Genomic DNA, 16,623 nt, shown 5'->3' with positions numbered 1-16,623 from the left:
TGGTTATTTCTAGCCTTTCCATGAGTATTCAATGGAAACTATAGGGTGTTCCTTAAAAGATCCATACTTACTCATCTCTGCAAACAGCTGTCTTCTTTCTGCCATGGTATTTCCTCTTTTCCCACTATCTTCAATCATTCTATGAGACAAAATGGTTACAACACATATTATCCTCACGCTATTGAGGCAAGAAGCCATTTCTCTGTAAACATACTTGCTGTACTTGTGGCACAAACATATAGAAAACCTATTGAAAGCCATTTGTTTTAAAAAGTACAGCTTTACTTTTACTAACCTAAATTGCTGCACATATTTTTCCATATATATTATTGTTGTAGTTGTTGGAGGGGGTATAAAATTTTTATTGTCTAACATAAAAGTAACTACTGTAGCAAATGACCTTGTGCTATAACTAAATACAACCATCTACCATCTGTTAGGTGATTTGTTTCACATTCAATTTCTCTTTCAATTTTAAGAATACCTAAGACTGGAGAACAGATATTGTGGATCCCATTCAACAGATGATGAAACCAAGAGTCTCATGAACTTGGTGAATGAAGGATGCAGACGTTTGGACTCTAAGACCATTATGGCTTCCATCTCATCCTGTTGCCAGTTGTCCCTTATGCACTCAAAACCTCAATTTATAAACACGTAGTTTTCTAAATGTTCATTTCTAAGTTGAGTGTTTGGAACTTGCAACAGTTCCTGTACATAACAACTTCATGCAAGGTGGTTAAATTCAAATATCTTTCCTTAACCATACTATTGTCTGCAGTGGAACTATATAAAATATACTATTAAAATGCCAACAGTTAAAACACAGAATTAAAATATGATAGAAAAAATTAAAATAATGAGAAAGTTAATGGATGTGTTTAGTCATGTAGAGGGCTTTGGGCTAAATACCAAGAGTTTTAGAGGTTGATGGATTTGACTTTTTATTACATCTAATTAAACTTTTAAAAACCAAAGTTTCCTCTCATGTGCACATATATAGATGCACATGTATGTCTACCACACTGACTTCTGCCTTGATTCTCAGGCATAGTTAACAAAAGGTGTAGTTGCATGGGTTTTTTTGCCTGTGCCTCTATGGCCTCTGCTCTTTCTCAAATCTAGGACTTTGTCTATGCTCTTTTCTGACAGGATCGTCCTCTCCCTATGCCAAGCTAACTTGCTGTCACCCTCAGCAAGGTGAGGTGTCAAATCTCAGTTTGTCTATCTTCCTCTGAAATCTTCCCCAACTTTCTACAACTGCCTGGGTTCGGTGCCTGTCCTCTGCATCTCCACAGCATGCATTGCCTTTCAATTCTGAGCACTCACTCAACAAACAGCACGTTCACCACAAAAAATAAGTTGGTGAGGTGATGGATATGTTAATTAGCTCGACTGACTTTTCCTACAATGTATACAGGGATCGACACATTACGTTGTACCCCATAAATATACACAATAATTATCTACCAATTAAAAATAAATGAATGAAAATAAAACAAGCCTTTACTGAGTGCCTTTCATACTCCAGGAACCCTACTACACTTTGAGTACCCCACAGCAATCAAGCCAGGATCACACTGTCCTATGAGCACATCACAGTGATCAAGTCAGGACCCGCTGTCCTCTGAGTGCACTACAGTGATCAAGTCACAGTGCTTGTCCTCAAGGTGCTTATACTGTAGTGGTAGAGATACAGAAGCATAAAAGCAGTTAAGACACAATGAAGTAATTACAGCCATAGAAGTGGAAAGAAAGATGTGAACATGAGAGGGGTTGATTTCCTGAGGATAAATTTAACAAAACTACAGCAGAAGACTGCTCAAAAGGTAATGAGCTGTGTACAGAATGACTCAACTGAGGGTAAAATTAAAAAAAAAAATGGTGGTAAAAGTGATGTTTATCAAATTGATTCAGTAGCCTGACCAGATGCTTTTATGGGTGAAGCCCATTGCCAGGAAGGGAAGGAAGGCTGTGGAACAGCTTTGGTTTCTGGAGTCAAGGGAAGAGAGTGCACACATTCACAATGGGTTAGATAATATACCAGGGACTATCCTAAATAACTATTGAAAAGGAGTAGAGTTATTAATGAAGCTTCATCAATTTGGTAACAATTTGTTGCTGAATATGGTCAAAAACTTGCTTTTTATAAGATTTCATATATGCAGGTAAAGTTGGTATATAGATCTGGAAAAAAACACACCCCTCCTAATTCATATAACCTCATCTCCTTTATTTCAGAAGTGGGTAGATAATACTGACTTTCACAAAGTAGTATGAATATAGCTTCCAAAGTTTATTTCAAGGGCTCAGAAGTAGAGTTGAGGCAATAAGAAAGATAGAGGATAGAATGAGTGATGTGTTCCTGGATCTCTGTGTTAGAACGAGATGAAAAGAATGATTAAAAATAAATCACAAAGGATGGCAGTCCAGGGAGCTCTGATAGAAAATATCAGAGGTAAAGACTGGCATCTGAACTTGCAGGCCTTGCTGCTTGTACTACTTGTTTCGTGGTGTTGTGACAACTCTATTCCTATTTAACATTTTGTCTCTTTCTCTGTAAGGTTTTGAGAGCACTAACCTCACATATCTTAATTCTTCACAGTGCCCAGCAAAATCCAACCAACAAATGATATGGCCAGCTTGCATTTATTGAATAAATAATGAAAGAGAAAAAAAAAAAAAAAAACAAAGAGGAAAGAGAGAAAACAGCAAAACAAGCTAAGTTTGGTTTCCATGAAATGAACTTTCAGTTATATCTCCCAAATCTGACTTATAGAAGAGTGAAATTCAAATTGTACTAGTTTCAGAGATTAATTATTTGAAATGAGAGAAACTAATTTACATTGCTTATAATCTAGGACCATACATTTGAAAGCAAAATCAAGTCTTATGAAGAAGTTGAAAAAGATGCAAAGTACATTGATGTCAACTTTTGTTTTATTCCTAATTTTTTTTGATTAACTAACTCGTAAAAGAACCATCATTAGTTACACAATAGGTATTAATTCTCAATTCTAGGTCAAATGGGTACCTTGGAAGAGACAGGAAAAACCTCTGTGGTATGAAATAATAGAAGGCACAGAATATAATTATAAATATAAAAGAAAAATAACACACTTCTCATTTTACCCCCAGAGTTTTCTGGGAAGTAGTGCAGTCAGATAAAATTGAGAATACTCACCTATTACCCATTGATCACAGTCGTAATAGTAAAAACGGGAGGCCTGCTAGATTACACTTTACACTGATTCAGTAGGGGGAGTCTGGGACAAAGTAAGCTCATGCGTTCAACAGGCAGGGAGCACCACTGTGGGCTCCTTGGTTTCCAATTTAACTCTGATCAATGGGATCTGAGACACACAATGCCTGACTACATTCTCACTGCTTTGGAAAGAGAGAAGAGCATGTCATTCTGTAGGGAAAGGACCAGGTGCTTTTACAGAGAGCAGTTTTGTTTCTGAAATGAGGGAAGTTGACAAGGAACTCTGCTTTTCATGAATTTCAGTACAACAACAGCTGCCCAAAGTCATATGGAGGAGGTGAAGGGGAAGATAACCCATTTGTGATGACACTAACGTGTGCCACAGGGCACATGGCTCACCGATGAGCCCAATTTGGTCAGTTTCTGTTGCTCTTTCATGCACATAAGATGCTTGCAACCTTAGATTTTACAAGAAGATTATATAAATGTAAAAAGGGTGAAAAGAACTAACAGTGATAAATAAGTGATGAGCCCTGTCAGATGTTTCCTTTACTAAAGCTCAGTCCCACAAATTATACAGGACGTATGTTGTTTTCACTTATAAGAACCCATCTATTCATTTACTTAAGAAATATTTATAAAGTAGCTATACTTTGTCAAATACACTGGTAGTTTCTTGAGACCCAGAGATTAATACAACATGATCCTTGTCTTCAAGAGGCTCGCAACTTTGAAAGGGGGAACAGATTTTTCTAACAAATAATTAAAATTTGGAGTAATATGTACCATAATGAAAATATGTACTGTTAGATGTAGTAGTTTATTTCTCGGATGATCTGAAAGAGGATCAAAGAAAGAGGGACTCTGAAACAGAATTTTAAAGGATAAATGGGAATTTTTTCAGATGAAAAAGAGTGGAGGCAGGGCAAATAAAATCGTGAAGAAAAGCCGGGAGCTTTGAAACAGGGATGGTGCATTTGGGAACAGGCAGTTGCTCAATATTGCTGGGTGCAAGTGTGAGTGGAGACACTTCAGAGATTAACAGGCATCAAATCTAGAAAGCCATCCTTGTCATGTTTAGACAATACAGGGCTTTCCAGTCGAGGCTAGATGCCATCCAAGGTTTAAGTAGGAAATTGATGTATAGAGATTCAGGTTTAAGAAACAACTCAGCATGGTGAATGGAAGGAAGACTGGGTAGGTAGGAGGGTAGGGGTGGGAGCACATGACTAAGGGAAGAGTCCAGTGAGTTGGATACTTCTGTGCTTCAGGAGTGAGACTCATGTCTTGCATTAAAGCATTGATTTGAGAGAGATTTAGAAGACACATTTGATAGGACTTGGTGACTGCCAGACCACATAGAGAATGGCAGACGAGAGGACCTCAGCTTTTTCTGTCCCATATTAGGAAATAATCTTTTGCCCCCATGGCATTAATGAATTTGTAGGAGGTGAAGTCACCAAGTCACCCTTCTTCAGAATGGTCATTAAAAGAGGGTTGCACCGCTGGACAGGGATGGTTCCAACTCTTTGCCCCCATGTATGGGGAAGGATGAAATAACAGTAAACCAATTCGGGAACCAGTAAGAAATAAAGAATAAATCCAAAGGTAGGGCACAGGGTGTTAGAATAAATGTGAACTATATTTTGGCATAGTGAAATGAATTCACACTGAAATATCACATCCTCAAGTTACTTCCTTCGTGGCACACCTTTCATCCAACACCATACATAATAAATGCATATTACTATTACACATGACATATCAGAAATTTTAAAGGCAGAAGCTGAAACTAATGGTGCCTTACATTTGTATAACTTATTAAAGATCATAAAATGCTTTTCCCTGTAACTTTGTGAGGAAATCAAAAAGATATTACATTCTCAAGTTATAGCTAAGGAACTTACGACTCAAGAAGGTAAAGTGGCTGCCTAAAAACCATAAGGGTATTTTCTGGCATGACAAGACACTGAATTCTCTTTTTTCTGTTAATTATTAAATCCCTAAGCTAGTATAGATTCCATTTACCAGTAATCTTGTTCCAGATGCTACTGTTCAACGCAAATTAGGATGTTCTGAAATTGGTAAACTGAAAACAGTAAATAGGACTTGGTGATTAACAGGCCAAAAGGAGGATGGAGAAGGGTCACAGCTCTCTCAAACCTCACTGGGAAGTTCCTTTGTGTATTATTTCTTAACGGAATCTTCCTGTTTTAGGACATTGTTATACTGGAAATAATCAGGGAGATTAAAAGAATTCCCAGTGTCCGTATTTATGTAAACCAGACACATAGAAACACACCAAGTCACACACTGATTCACAGTCTCGTGATTTAAATCCACAGAAGTGGGACAATGTTTTTGGAAACGTCTGGCTCTGCTTTGTTTTGCTCCACTTTAGCAAACGCTTAAGCAGACTTTGGGTTTAATATGATGACAGCATTACCATGCTTTATTTTCCTACATTTTGCTCCAGGTGAAAGACAAGAAAATGCTGCGTTCAGCAATCCCCAACTGCTACACTCCCTGAAGTTAATAACCACAATGAAGGCCATTTCAAGCTACTTTCCTCCTTTAATTGATTTATTGGTGGCATATAAATGCCTGTTTCCATTTCTGTTAATGAGGAAGGCCTTTGATATTACTTTCTCAGATTTACATTCTAGTCCTAATCTTTGGCAATATAATAAAAAAGTATTCAGAGCTCTTTCCTGAGGCAAAATATAATTACATTTGATTTTACTTCCTAGTCCTTTATCTAGATGAGCCCGTGACAGTACAAAAATGCTGTTACTAAAATACAAGGTTATAATGACTTTCTGACTTTGTCTTTTACTTTGCACGTCATCTTCTACTCTTGGAACTGGTGTCTTATTATTATTATTTTTGGAGAGAGGTGCATGAGCTCACTACTTTAGTGTAGCGACCAGCTAGATGGGTTATCCAGGATTTGGTTTCCCTTATCAAGTGTCCAGCATAGTAGTTCTCAGCTATAACTGCCCCTCAGACTAGCCTGGAGACCTAATCAAAAATGCAAGTACCTGGAGCTACTGAATCTGGAGTTGGACCTGAGCATTCATACTAAGAGCTTCTTGAATGGGGGAAAGTTAAAAGCGTTCCCCCTGGGAACTGAAACTAAATAAAGGATGCCCACTTTCACCACTTCTATTCAACATAGTACTGAAAGACCTGGCCAGAGCAATCAGACAAGAGAAACAAATAAAGAGCATACAAATTGGAAAAGAGGAAATCAAACTGTTGTTCTTCACTAATGATGTGATTGCACACCTAGGAGGCCCTAAAGACTAGTCCAAAAAGCTCCTAGATCTGATTAATAAATTCAGTAAGGTCTTAGGATATAAAATCAATGTACCCAAATCAGTAGCATTGATATACACCAACAATGACCAAGCTGAGAACCAAATCCAGAACTCAATCCCTCTTACAACAGCTGCAAATAAAATAAAACAAAATAAAATACTTATGAATATACTAAACCAAGGAAGTAAAAAATATCTACAAGGAAAGCTACAAAACACTGCTGAAAGAAATCACAGACGACACAAACAAATAGAAACATACCACATGCTCATGGAGGGGTAGAATCAATATTGTGAAAATGACCATGGTGCCCAAAGAAATCTACAGATTCAATGCAGTTTCCATCAAAATACCATCATTGTTCTTTGCATAACTAGAAAATAAATCCTAAAATTCATATGGAACCATAAAAGAGCCCACATAGCCAAAGCAATACTAAGCAAAAAGAACAAATGGAGGTATCACATTACCCAACCTCAAATTAAACTACAAGACAATCATTACCAAAACAGTATGTTACTGGTGTAAAAATAAGCACATACCCTAGTGGAACAGAATAGAGAACTCAGAAATGAAGCCAAATACTTATAGCCAACTGATCTTCAACAAAGCATACAAAACGTAAATTAGAGAAAGGACACCCTATTTAATAAGTGGTGTTGGAAAATCTGGCAAGTCACATGTAGAAGAATGAAACTGGATCCTCATCTCTCACCTTATTAAGAAATCAACTCAACATGGATCAAAGACTTATCTCTAAGATCTGAAACCATAAAAATTCTAGAAGATAACATTGGAAAAACTCTTCTAGACATTAACCTAGGCAAAAAATGTATAATTAAGGCCTAAAAGCAAATGCAACAAAAAAATAAATAAATGAGGCCTAATTAAACTAGAAAGCTTCTGCACAGCAAAAGAAATACTCAGCAGAATAAACAGAAAACCCACATAGTGGGAGAAAATCTCAAACTATGCATCTGACAAAGGACTAATATCCAGAATCTATAAGGATCTCAAACAAATCAGCAAGAAAATAACAACTAATTCCATCAAAAAGTGGGCAAAGAAAATGAATAGACAATTCTCAAAAGAAGATATACAAATGGCCAACAAACATATGAAAGAATGCTCAATCACTAATTATCAGGGAAATGCAAATGAAAACCATAATGAGATACCACCTTACTTCTGCAAGAATGGCCATAATTAAAATGCCAAACAATAATAGACATTGGTGTGGATGTGGTGAAAGGGAACAATTTTACACTGCTACTGGGAATGTAAACTAGTACAACTGCTATGGAAAACACTATGGAGATCCCTTAAAGAACTAAAAGTGGAACTATCCTTTGATCTAACAATCCCCAAAGGAAAAGAAGTCATTATATGAAAAAGACACAATTTGCAGCACAATTTGCAATTGCAAAGATATAGAACCAACCTAAGTGTCCATCAACCAACGAGTGGATAAAGAAAATGTGGTATACATAACATATACACCATGGAATACTACTTAGCCATAAAACAAAATGAAATAATGTCTTTTGGAACAACATGGATGGAGCTGGAGGCCATTATTCTTAGTGAAGTAACTTGGGAATGGAAAACCAATTATCGTATATCCACACTTAAAGTGGGAGCTAAGCTATGAGGATGCAAAGGCATAAGAATGACATAATGGACTTTGGGGACTCAGAGGAGAAGGCTGGTAGGGAGGCAAGGGATAAATTACTACATATTGTGTACAGTGTTTGCTTCTCAGGTGACGGGTACACCAAATCTCAGAAATCGTCACTAAAAAACATATCCATGTAACCAAAAACCACCTATACCCCCCAAAACTATTGAAATAATTTTTTTTTTTTAAAACAAAACACCCTAAGTGCATCCAATACATGGCTAGGGTTGAGTGGAAATATGCTCGTTGAGTTTGAACATGAACTTACTTGTACAACGTTAGGTTGGAATTCTTATGCTGCTTTGCAATATGTTTCTATAACTCAAGACCCACTTTAAAATCTACTTTGAGCCAAGGGAGAAGATATTTTTTCTTTTAGAGGAATATAAGTATACATAAACACATACATACATTGATGTGGGTAACTAATGAGGCAAACTTTAAGAAACAGAAAAATGCCATTTAAAAAATGACAGAACCATTTTTATTCTCTACAGAACTACTCTCAGTGGTTCTTTCAAGTCAGGAAGAAACCTCTTGTTCTGGGTAAGAGTGTACAAGTTGCTTAAGGACATTTGGTTTCATTTGATTCATTTGGCTTGGTAAGAGGCTAGGTACTTCTGCTGAATAGCAGCTGGTATCACACCACACCTCCCCTTACTATGAGGAAAGACTGCAGAGCCAGGCTGGGAGCAGATTGGCAAGGGTAGAAAGGAACTTTTTGGAAGGATGATGATCCAAATTCAGACTCTGTCATGCATGTGAGGTTCAAAGTTATTAGAGTATCTCAGAGGGACTGGGGAGCCCTGCCAAAGGTTGAGCTTGATCAAAAGGACCTCCAGAGTCCCTGTGGGGAGACTATCATAGGCGGGGTCAGCTGTACTGCTGCCTTTAGAACTGCACCAGGACCTCAGATTTTTTTCAGATAATCATGTTTTATTCAATATGATGTATCTTGGGAGAATGACTGTGTACATGGGTGCATCTGTATTTCTCACTAGCAATAATGTTATACACATAGGCCCACTTTGTCACAGGGGAATGAAGGCTGAGCCTCACACTGGAGACAGAGGCTTTCTTGTCCTCCTGCTGGGGTAGCCAAGTCCTTGCCTTGGGGAAAGGGTATTAGGAAATGACTGCCTTCTGATCATTTGGCACTTTCTCAATTCAGCGTAGGCCATTACTATTCATAAAACATGTCTGTTTCTTTTTCCTACAGATTAAATAAATAAAAACAAATAATCTGCAGGATTAGGTATAAATGAAAAAAAAAACCCAAATAATTGAAAAGTTCCCCTCCCCAAATTAGAAGACTGTTTTTTATTAACCTTGCAATAAGACAGCCTTGAAAGACAACCTTGAATTTTGTAATTGAATTTTTGAACTCCACTTATCAAAGTGGGGAGTATATTGCATATATGCGTAAACATTTATAAAAGTAAAATATTTTGGAGTACTTTTAAAAATGTAATTCCAAAATTTTTTCAAGTGACTGAGCTAAACTTGGCATCCCAGCAAAGAGGCTGCAACAGCACAAGCAGGTATTTAGCTGGCTAAGCGGTACGATGCTGCCTTGTCTATATTTTAAAGATTTTAGACCCTTTAATGAGCTGATGAAGGTATGGACCCCACCAAAATGTTCATGTCTATATACACACAACTAAAGGAATTACAGTTCTTGCATGGGCAGGTTTAGGAGGAGAAAGTCAGGATTTGGTGAGAATCAAAGGTAGTTTTATTTTATGTGGAGTGCCAACTATTAGTGAAATGGCAGCAGCCAATTACGGTGGACACATCTACAGAGCAACTGCCCATGGGACAGGGCAAGAAGGTTGCTGGTGACCTACAAAGGCTAAGGTGGAAGAGTGATGGTGGGAGAAGGCGCTTCTCATGCGCTTGGAACCAGAGGGCCTGGATACACAACCCAGTATGATGGTCAGGCAGAAACTTGCATCCTGAAAATCCCAAGTGTTTTAGGACAGTATTAGCATGACTCTTGGTGCTTAAAGAATTCTAAACCATTGTTTGTTTTTGAAGATCTTAGAAAGAGTAGTAGAAAGAAATAGATCCTTCCTCGTCCAATTCTAATGTGCTGAACAAAAATACTGGGGCTGCTACTGGCCATGGGCTAATTGTGATCTGGGCTTCTGAAATTATGATTTCCATAGGAGAATTGGGGAAAAGAGAGAGAGAGTAAAAGCGTAGCATTGAACTAGATGTAGGCTAGGGAGGCTTGTATGCTTTAACATTTTCTTTCTTCTTTTTTTTAGTGCTGAGTTTGGAGAGTTGGGAAGCAGAGAGGCAGGAGAATATATTGTTTTCTGCAATAGGACAAAATATCAGACTTCTGGGAGAAGAAATAATAATGAATAATAATAGTAATTGCCACGACATTATTTAAAACAATTATCATTTTAAAAAGCTTACCATGTTCCGAGTACTATGCAGGCCCCTTCTCACTGTGTTCTTGTAAGAACACCATCATGTTGGTATTGTTTGTCTTATTTTACCAATGTGAAAACCAAGATTCAGAGAGATTAAGACGTTGCTTAAGTGAACAATTTAAGGTTTCAGACTAGACATGTCTGACTACAGATCCCACTGAGCTTCTTAAGGAGGACCAAAATGGAATTGTATGAAAAAAGACTCAAAGGAACTGCCCTGTTTTTCCCGAGGGTACTGGTGGTGGGGCACTGCCCACACAGATGCACAGGGACATAGGCTAAAGCATAACTGAAGACATGTGTAAGTGAATTCCAGAGGGGAGCTGGGCAGGATGGGGTTCATGGTTTGTGCAATGGCCCATTTTTGCCAAGGAAAGAGACCTGTGAGCCATAAGTGCCTATCTCCTCTGCATTCCCCCATTTTCTTCCACCTCTCCTCTTCTTTCCATCTTATTCTCCTATTCTCTGCTCCAACTTTCCCTCCCTGCTCTTTGTTTTCCTTTCCTTAACTCTGTTCCTTTATTCACCTTCCTCATTTCTATGTGTATTATAGGGAATGTGACTAAAACTAACAAGCTCGACCAGGAAAGTATAGTGGGAAAAGAAATACCAAGAGAGTTCCTAACAGTCATGATATCCATGATGTGTGAATCCAACAGTGGCATGGTGCTTTATATCACTGTATACTCAGAGCACAGACGTGCCTTTGCATAGTCATGAAGATTCTTGAATGAATCAGTGAGGATGGAGGGGGTTGCCATTTATTTGGGGTGATTTTTAGTGAAACTAGAAAATTCTCTTTAACATGAAACCTCTCATTTACTATGTGTCACTGAGATGTATCTTGAAATTTCACCATTGGAAGTTTATTTTATGTCATTAACAAAGCAAATTTCCTTGGGAAAATCAGAATTCGCATATTTAATTTGGTTGCTTTCTTCTTGATACCTGCTTGAGATAAACACAGTGAAGAGGTGGCAATTTTGATTCACTGGGAAAAGGAAATAATAATGGCTCTTGCCTGCTTTCTGAAGAGTCTAGCTCTGGACGATACTCTCCAGAGGCCACAGAATGAAAGCATCTTTTGAGATAGGGAAGATGAGAGGGTCAACAGCAGATGAGGGCTAAGATGGGTGGGTGGGAGGATGTCAATATGACCATCACTGTATATCTACAGATTCAAGACCAATAGCAAAACTTAAGAGCAAAGGGTTCCAAAGTCACTACAAGAAGGATAGGAGAAGATGATATAGTATGTCTATTAAAAATTTCTTTTAAATCCCTTTCCTCCCTACTGATTCTACTATATGTTTCTGCAAACTATTTGTACCAAAAATATTTTTAAAAAGTATCAAAAATTGTAGATTGCAGAAGGAGCTATTTTGATTTTTAATAAACATGCATTTACAATGAGGACATAAGAGAACCTACATTTAACAAGTTTACAATTTAGTTTTATCTATCAGTAACATGTGGAATAGAGATAAATTCATAGCTAAATATGAAATTAATTAATATTATTCTATCTTTTCCTTCCACCACTTAAATTCTTTCTGTAGTGGATATCTTAGGCTGATAGAATATAAAACAACTTAGAAAATAGCAATATTTAGAAACAACCTAGAAAACAACATTGTAGGGACTCTGATGATTGTTACACAATGAAAACACAGCCGAGTCAATGGGGTTAATGAACATAGATGCCAAAACTAAATAGGCCACATGGAAAAGAAACAGGCAGGGAGTATGAGCAGCCAAAAGTTATGGCTGCAAGATCTCCAGCAGTAAACAACGGCATTTTGCACACCACGGTTCCTTTTCCTAAGACCAGGGTTGACTGGCAATGACAGGAATACAGAATGGAAAGAGAAGAAACAGAGGCAGCCCTTATTTCTTGCCTCTGGATCTGTTCCTATAAATTATAAAGCTTTTAGTTATGTCCCTTCCATTGAAGAGAATTTTTTCTGAAATTAAGGGAAGACTGAGAGAAATGTGTTTCTTAAGAGTGCCATGGCTCTCATTTGGTGATTGCCAAGAATTTGAGTGAGGAAGAATAGCTGGTGGGAAGGAGCCTTCTTTTTCAGCCTTCCAGGCCTCCTGCATTGTCCCGGTGAGGCAGAGGCATGAATGCCTGGGTTATATAGCCGGAAGAGACCCTGAGATTCATTCACTGAATGTCATAACAATAATAATAAACATTTACTAAGTGTTTCCTCTATGTGAGTAGGCTCTGTACTAAGCATGTCACATGAATTATTTTATTTATTTCTTATCCTAACTCTGAGAGAGGCCATACTCTATTACCCTGTTTTTAAGAAGAGAAAACAAAGGCTGACGAAGTAGACAGAATAATGGACCCTCAGAGATGTTCACATCTTAAACCCCCCGAATTTGTGAATATGTTATCTTGACAAAAGGGACTTTGTGGATGTGATTAGGTTAAGGATCTTGAAATGGAGAAATTAGCCTGAATTATCCTGGTGGGCCCAATGCAATTATTTGGAGTCCTCATAAAAGGTTGAGGATTTGAAGATGGAGGCAGAACCCACACACCAAGGAATGCGGGTGGCCTCCAGAAGCTAGAAGTGGCAAGGAAATGGGCTCTCCTCTAGAGCTTCCAGAAGGAATGCAGCCCTGCCAACACTCTAATTTTAGTACAGTAAGACTCACTTCAGACTTCTGGACCTCAGAACAGTAAGATAATACATTTGTGTTGTTTTAAGCCACTACGTTAGTGGTTATTTGTTAGAGCAACAAGAGGAAACTAATACAACTGAGAAGGGTGAAGAAATTTTCACAAGATCACATTGCAGGTAGCCACAGAACCAGGATTTGTACTTAAGAAGTCTCTCCGGAGGCTTCCTAGCCATCAGGCTGCACTACCTCCCTATTCCTCCCTAGACTCTACTAGCTCCTAAGCATCCTTTAGAGAGGCCTACTGTGATTCCTAATTTTAATGATTTAATTTTATCTTCAAGTTAGTTGGTGTTATTATCCTCATTTTGTTGATGAGGAAACTCAGGCTTAGAGAACTGAAATTTAAAGAACTCAAATTTAAAGAACTCAAATTTGAACCCACGTCAGTCTAACTGACCTTTGTTCCAACTTTTAGCCTCTTCATCATATTGCTATTTGACTAATATTTATTATGTATCAGACATTACTCAATATTTAGTAAATTGACTAATATCAGGAAAGTACAGACTAATAATATATTAACTAATATCAGACATGAATATTAGTGAATATTTATTGCATATCTGATAAATGCCAGCATAAAACAGAAACTCAAATTTGAGTACTTTGGACCTTAGTAATTCTTGAAGACACCTAGAAGGCTCACAGAGGAGTCACTGTATCGACTATGCTCCAGGAATATTCTGCTCCAAAGGGTTGGTGATGAAATCCTTGGACATAAAGTTACCTTGATAAAAGCTTTGCAAACTCATGAGTTTCCTGATAAGAAGTAGCTAGGCTACACTCTGAAACCATTTAAGTGTCAATATATTTGGTTAGCTCTGATTGCTTAATTAATATGAACAAATTTAATAGAGGTAAATATAGCAAAGATTATTTTGAGGTTATTAAAATATCAGCCCACATATTTGGCTATCATGATAGAAGAATCATTGCAACCCCAATACCACATATCAAGGACTGCCTGAATGGGAGGATACCCTGCTTATTCTAGCTCAAATATTATGAAACATAAAAGTAGCTAGTTAGCCAAAGGGTATGAAAATGAAGTGCATGCTCCTGGGAACTTTATGATCTCCAAAAGCCAGTACCTCAGTGAATTACATTAACCTAATTAAAATATCACATCCTTTCATTATGTTATTCTTACCATAATATAAAGGACAAAGTTATATACAATACAATTATGTAGAAAATGGACTTGTGCAGACAACCAGAATACAAAGTTAATTTTTGTATTATAATTCCACCAAGTTAGAGTTTGTAAATGGAACAAGTAAAAATACCCATACATACGCCATGCTCCTCTGATTCATGATGCCTGTGCCTCAAATCACCTCCACTCCACAGACACACTACTAGAAACAGTCACCAGGATACAAAATAAGACTGTGGCACATGAACAAAATATTTGTAGCCAAAAGGCATTAACACTACTGTGGACACTCTTCTTTTCTTTTTTTGTTTTTGAGACAGGATCTCACCCTGTCACCTAGGCTGCAGTGCAGAGGTGCGATTACAGCTCACTGCAACCTTGACCTCCTGGGCTCAAATGATCCTCCCACCTCAGCCTCCCGAGTAGTGGGGACCACAGGCGTGCACCGTCATGCCCTAATTTTTAATTTTTAAAGTTTTTTCATAGAGACAAGGTCTCACTATGTCACCCACGCTGGTCTCAAAACTCCTGGGCTCAGGATATCCTCCCACACTTTTGAGACCATAACAATCACGCTTGTGATGTGTCAATATGTGTCCACTCAGCAAATCTCTAAATACTGAAAGCACATGTTCCAGATTCCAGCTTCAGTGTCTGCATTTATGGAAACAAATGTCCCCGAACCTGGTGAGAACACAGCAAAAGGACTAATAAGCAGGAGGCTAAGTGTCCCAGAGTGAACAAGCAGTTCCTTTTTAACAAAGCCTTTTTCCCAGTGGTACTCAAGCCATTTCCTGATGGTTCTGGGCACACAGACAAGCAACCACCACTTCACTGTCCTTCAATGCACAGAGGCAATGATGCACTTAATAGCACCAGTGACTTCAAAGACTTAATGAGTCTAAACTACTACCTGGAAATGATTAGACGCTGAAAGAAATAACTACTAAAAAACTGTCCTATAAAAGCTCCCAAAAGGTGGTGAAAAGGATTCTGGGACTTAGAAAGTTTACTATATATGATGAATATCTACTTGGAACTCCCACAGTGTAGGAATCAATCTCAGAGATGCTCCCTTCCAGCTGAGAGCTGTGACATCATTAGGCTTGAAATATGAATCAGTCCTATCTCTTATATAAGGTCAGGACATCTCAAATAAAAGCCAGACCTGCATAACATGTCAGGGCAAACAAGAATGGTGTGTGAATAATGGAGTCACACCAAGAAGTTTCTCACCATTACTTCCCCTCTAGTAATAGGTATCTGTACTACTGTTCCCAACTTGATATTGTCACATGATAGGAACAACGGAACTCAGAAATCAAGCAATAGGTCCATGGCTGCCTAGTGAAACAGCAAAGCCAAAGCCAGAATTTAACATTTTGGGGTCCTGGTTAGAGATGTTTTTCTGTTTTCTGATTTAGAGATCTATTTCTTTGAGCCAGCTCCTCCTTCTAGTGTAAAAAACACTTCAGAATGCCTATCATGAAATGAATATGGAATGTCAGGGATTGGGGAGGTGAGGAATGAGAGACTTGGAGTTTGCAAGTGATTGTCATAATTACAGGGGTCCCAGAAGTCCTTTCAAGGAAACAAGTCATTGCTCTATGGCACATCTGCCTGGAAATGTTTTAAAGTTCAGTTTTTATTCTCCAAGGTCCATTAATAGTCTGCAAAGCAGGCAAGCAAATGAGACTTTTGAATGACAAAGCTTTTTTTTTTCTAATTATACTTTAAGTTCTAGGGTACATGTGCACAATGTGCAGGTTTGTTACATATGTATACATGTGCCATGTGGTGTGCTGCACCCATTAACTCGTCATTTACATTAGGTGTATCTCCTAATGCCATCCCTCCCCGCTCCCTGCTCCCCACAATAGGCCCCGGTGTGTGATGTTCCCCTTCCTGTGTCCAAGTGATCTCATTGTTCAATTCCCACCCGTGAGTGAGAACATGCGGTGTTTGGTTTTCTGTTCTTGCGACAGTTTGCTGAGAATAATGGTTCCCATCATTCTCAACCATCATTCTCGACAAAGCTTTTAAAAGTATGATGTGCCTTTGTTTGTCCAAACTTTAGGATTATACCAATATTTTTTTTTTTTTTTTTTTTTTTTTTTTTTGG

The 16,623-nt window shown here is 38.0% G+C and overlaps 1 protein-coding gene across 8 annotated transcripts in view; it reads right to left on the bottom strand.

Moving 5' to 3' along the window:
- DTNA (dystrobrevin alpha) overlaps window positions 1-16,623 on the bottom strand; it is a 392,643-nt gene that overhangs the window by 134,922 nt on the left and 241,098 nt on the right. For all 8 annotated transcript variants that reach the window (XM_025365041.1, XM_025365048.1, XM_025365046.1 and 5 more), the window contains one exon: window positions 72-139. In XM_025365041.1, the coding sequence (XP_025220826.1) occupies window positions 72-138 (67 nt within the window). In that variant the 5' untranslated portion in view covers window position 139. The remainder of the gene's footprint in view (window positions 1-71; window positions 140-16,623) is intronic.

This window comes from Theropithecus gelada, chromosome 18, assembly GCF_003255815.1.
Source record: "Theropithecus gelada isolate Dixy chromosome 18, Tgel_1.0, whole genome shotgun sequence".
NCBI classification, from domain to species: Eukaryota; Metazoa; Chordata; class Mammalia; order Primates; family Cercopithecidae; genus Theropithecus; species Theropithecus gelada.
Note: the sequence above shows the minus strand (reverse complement) of the source record. Positions and strands in the feature narration are given on the sequence as shown.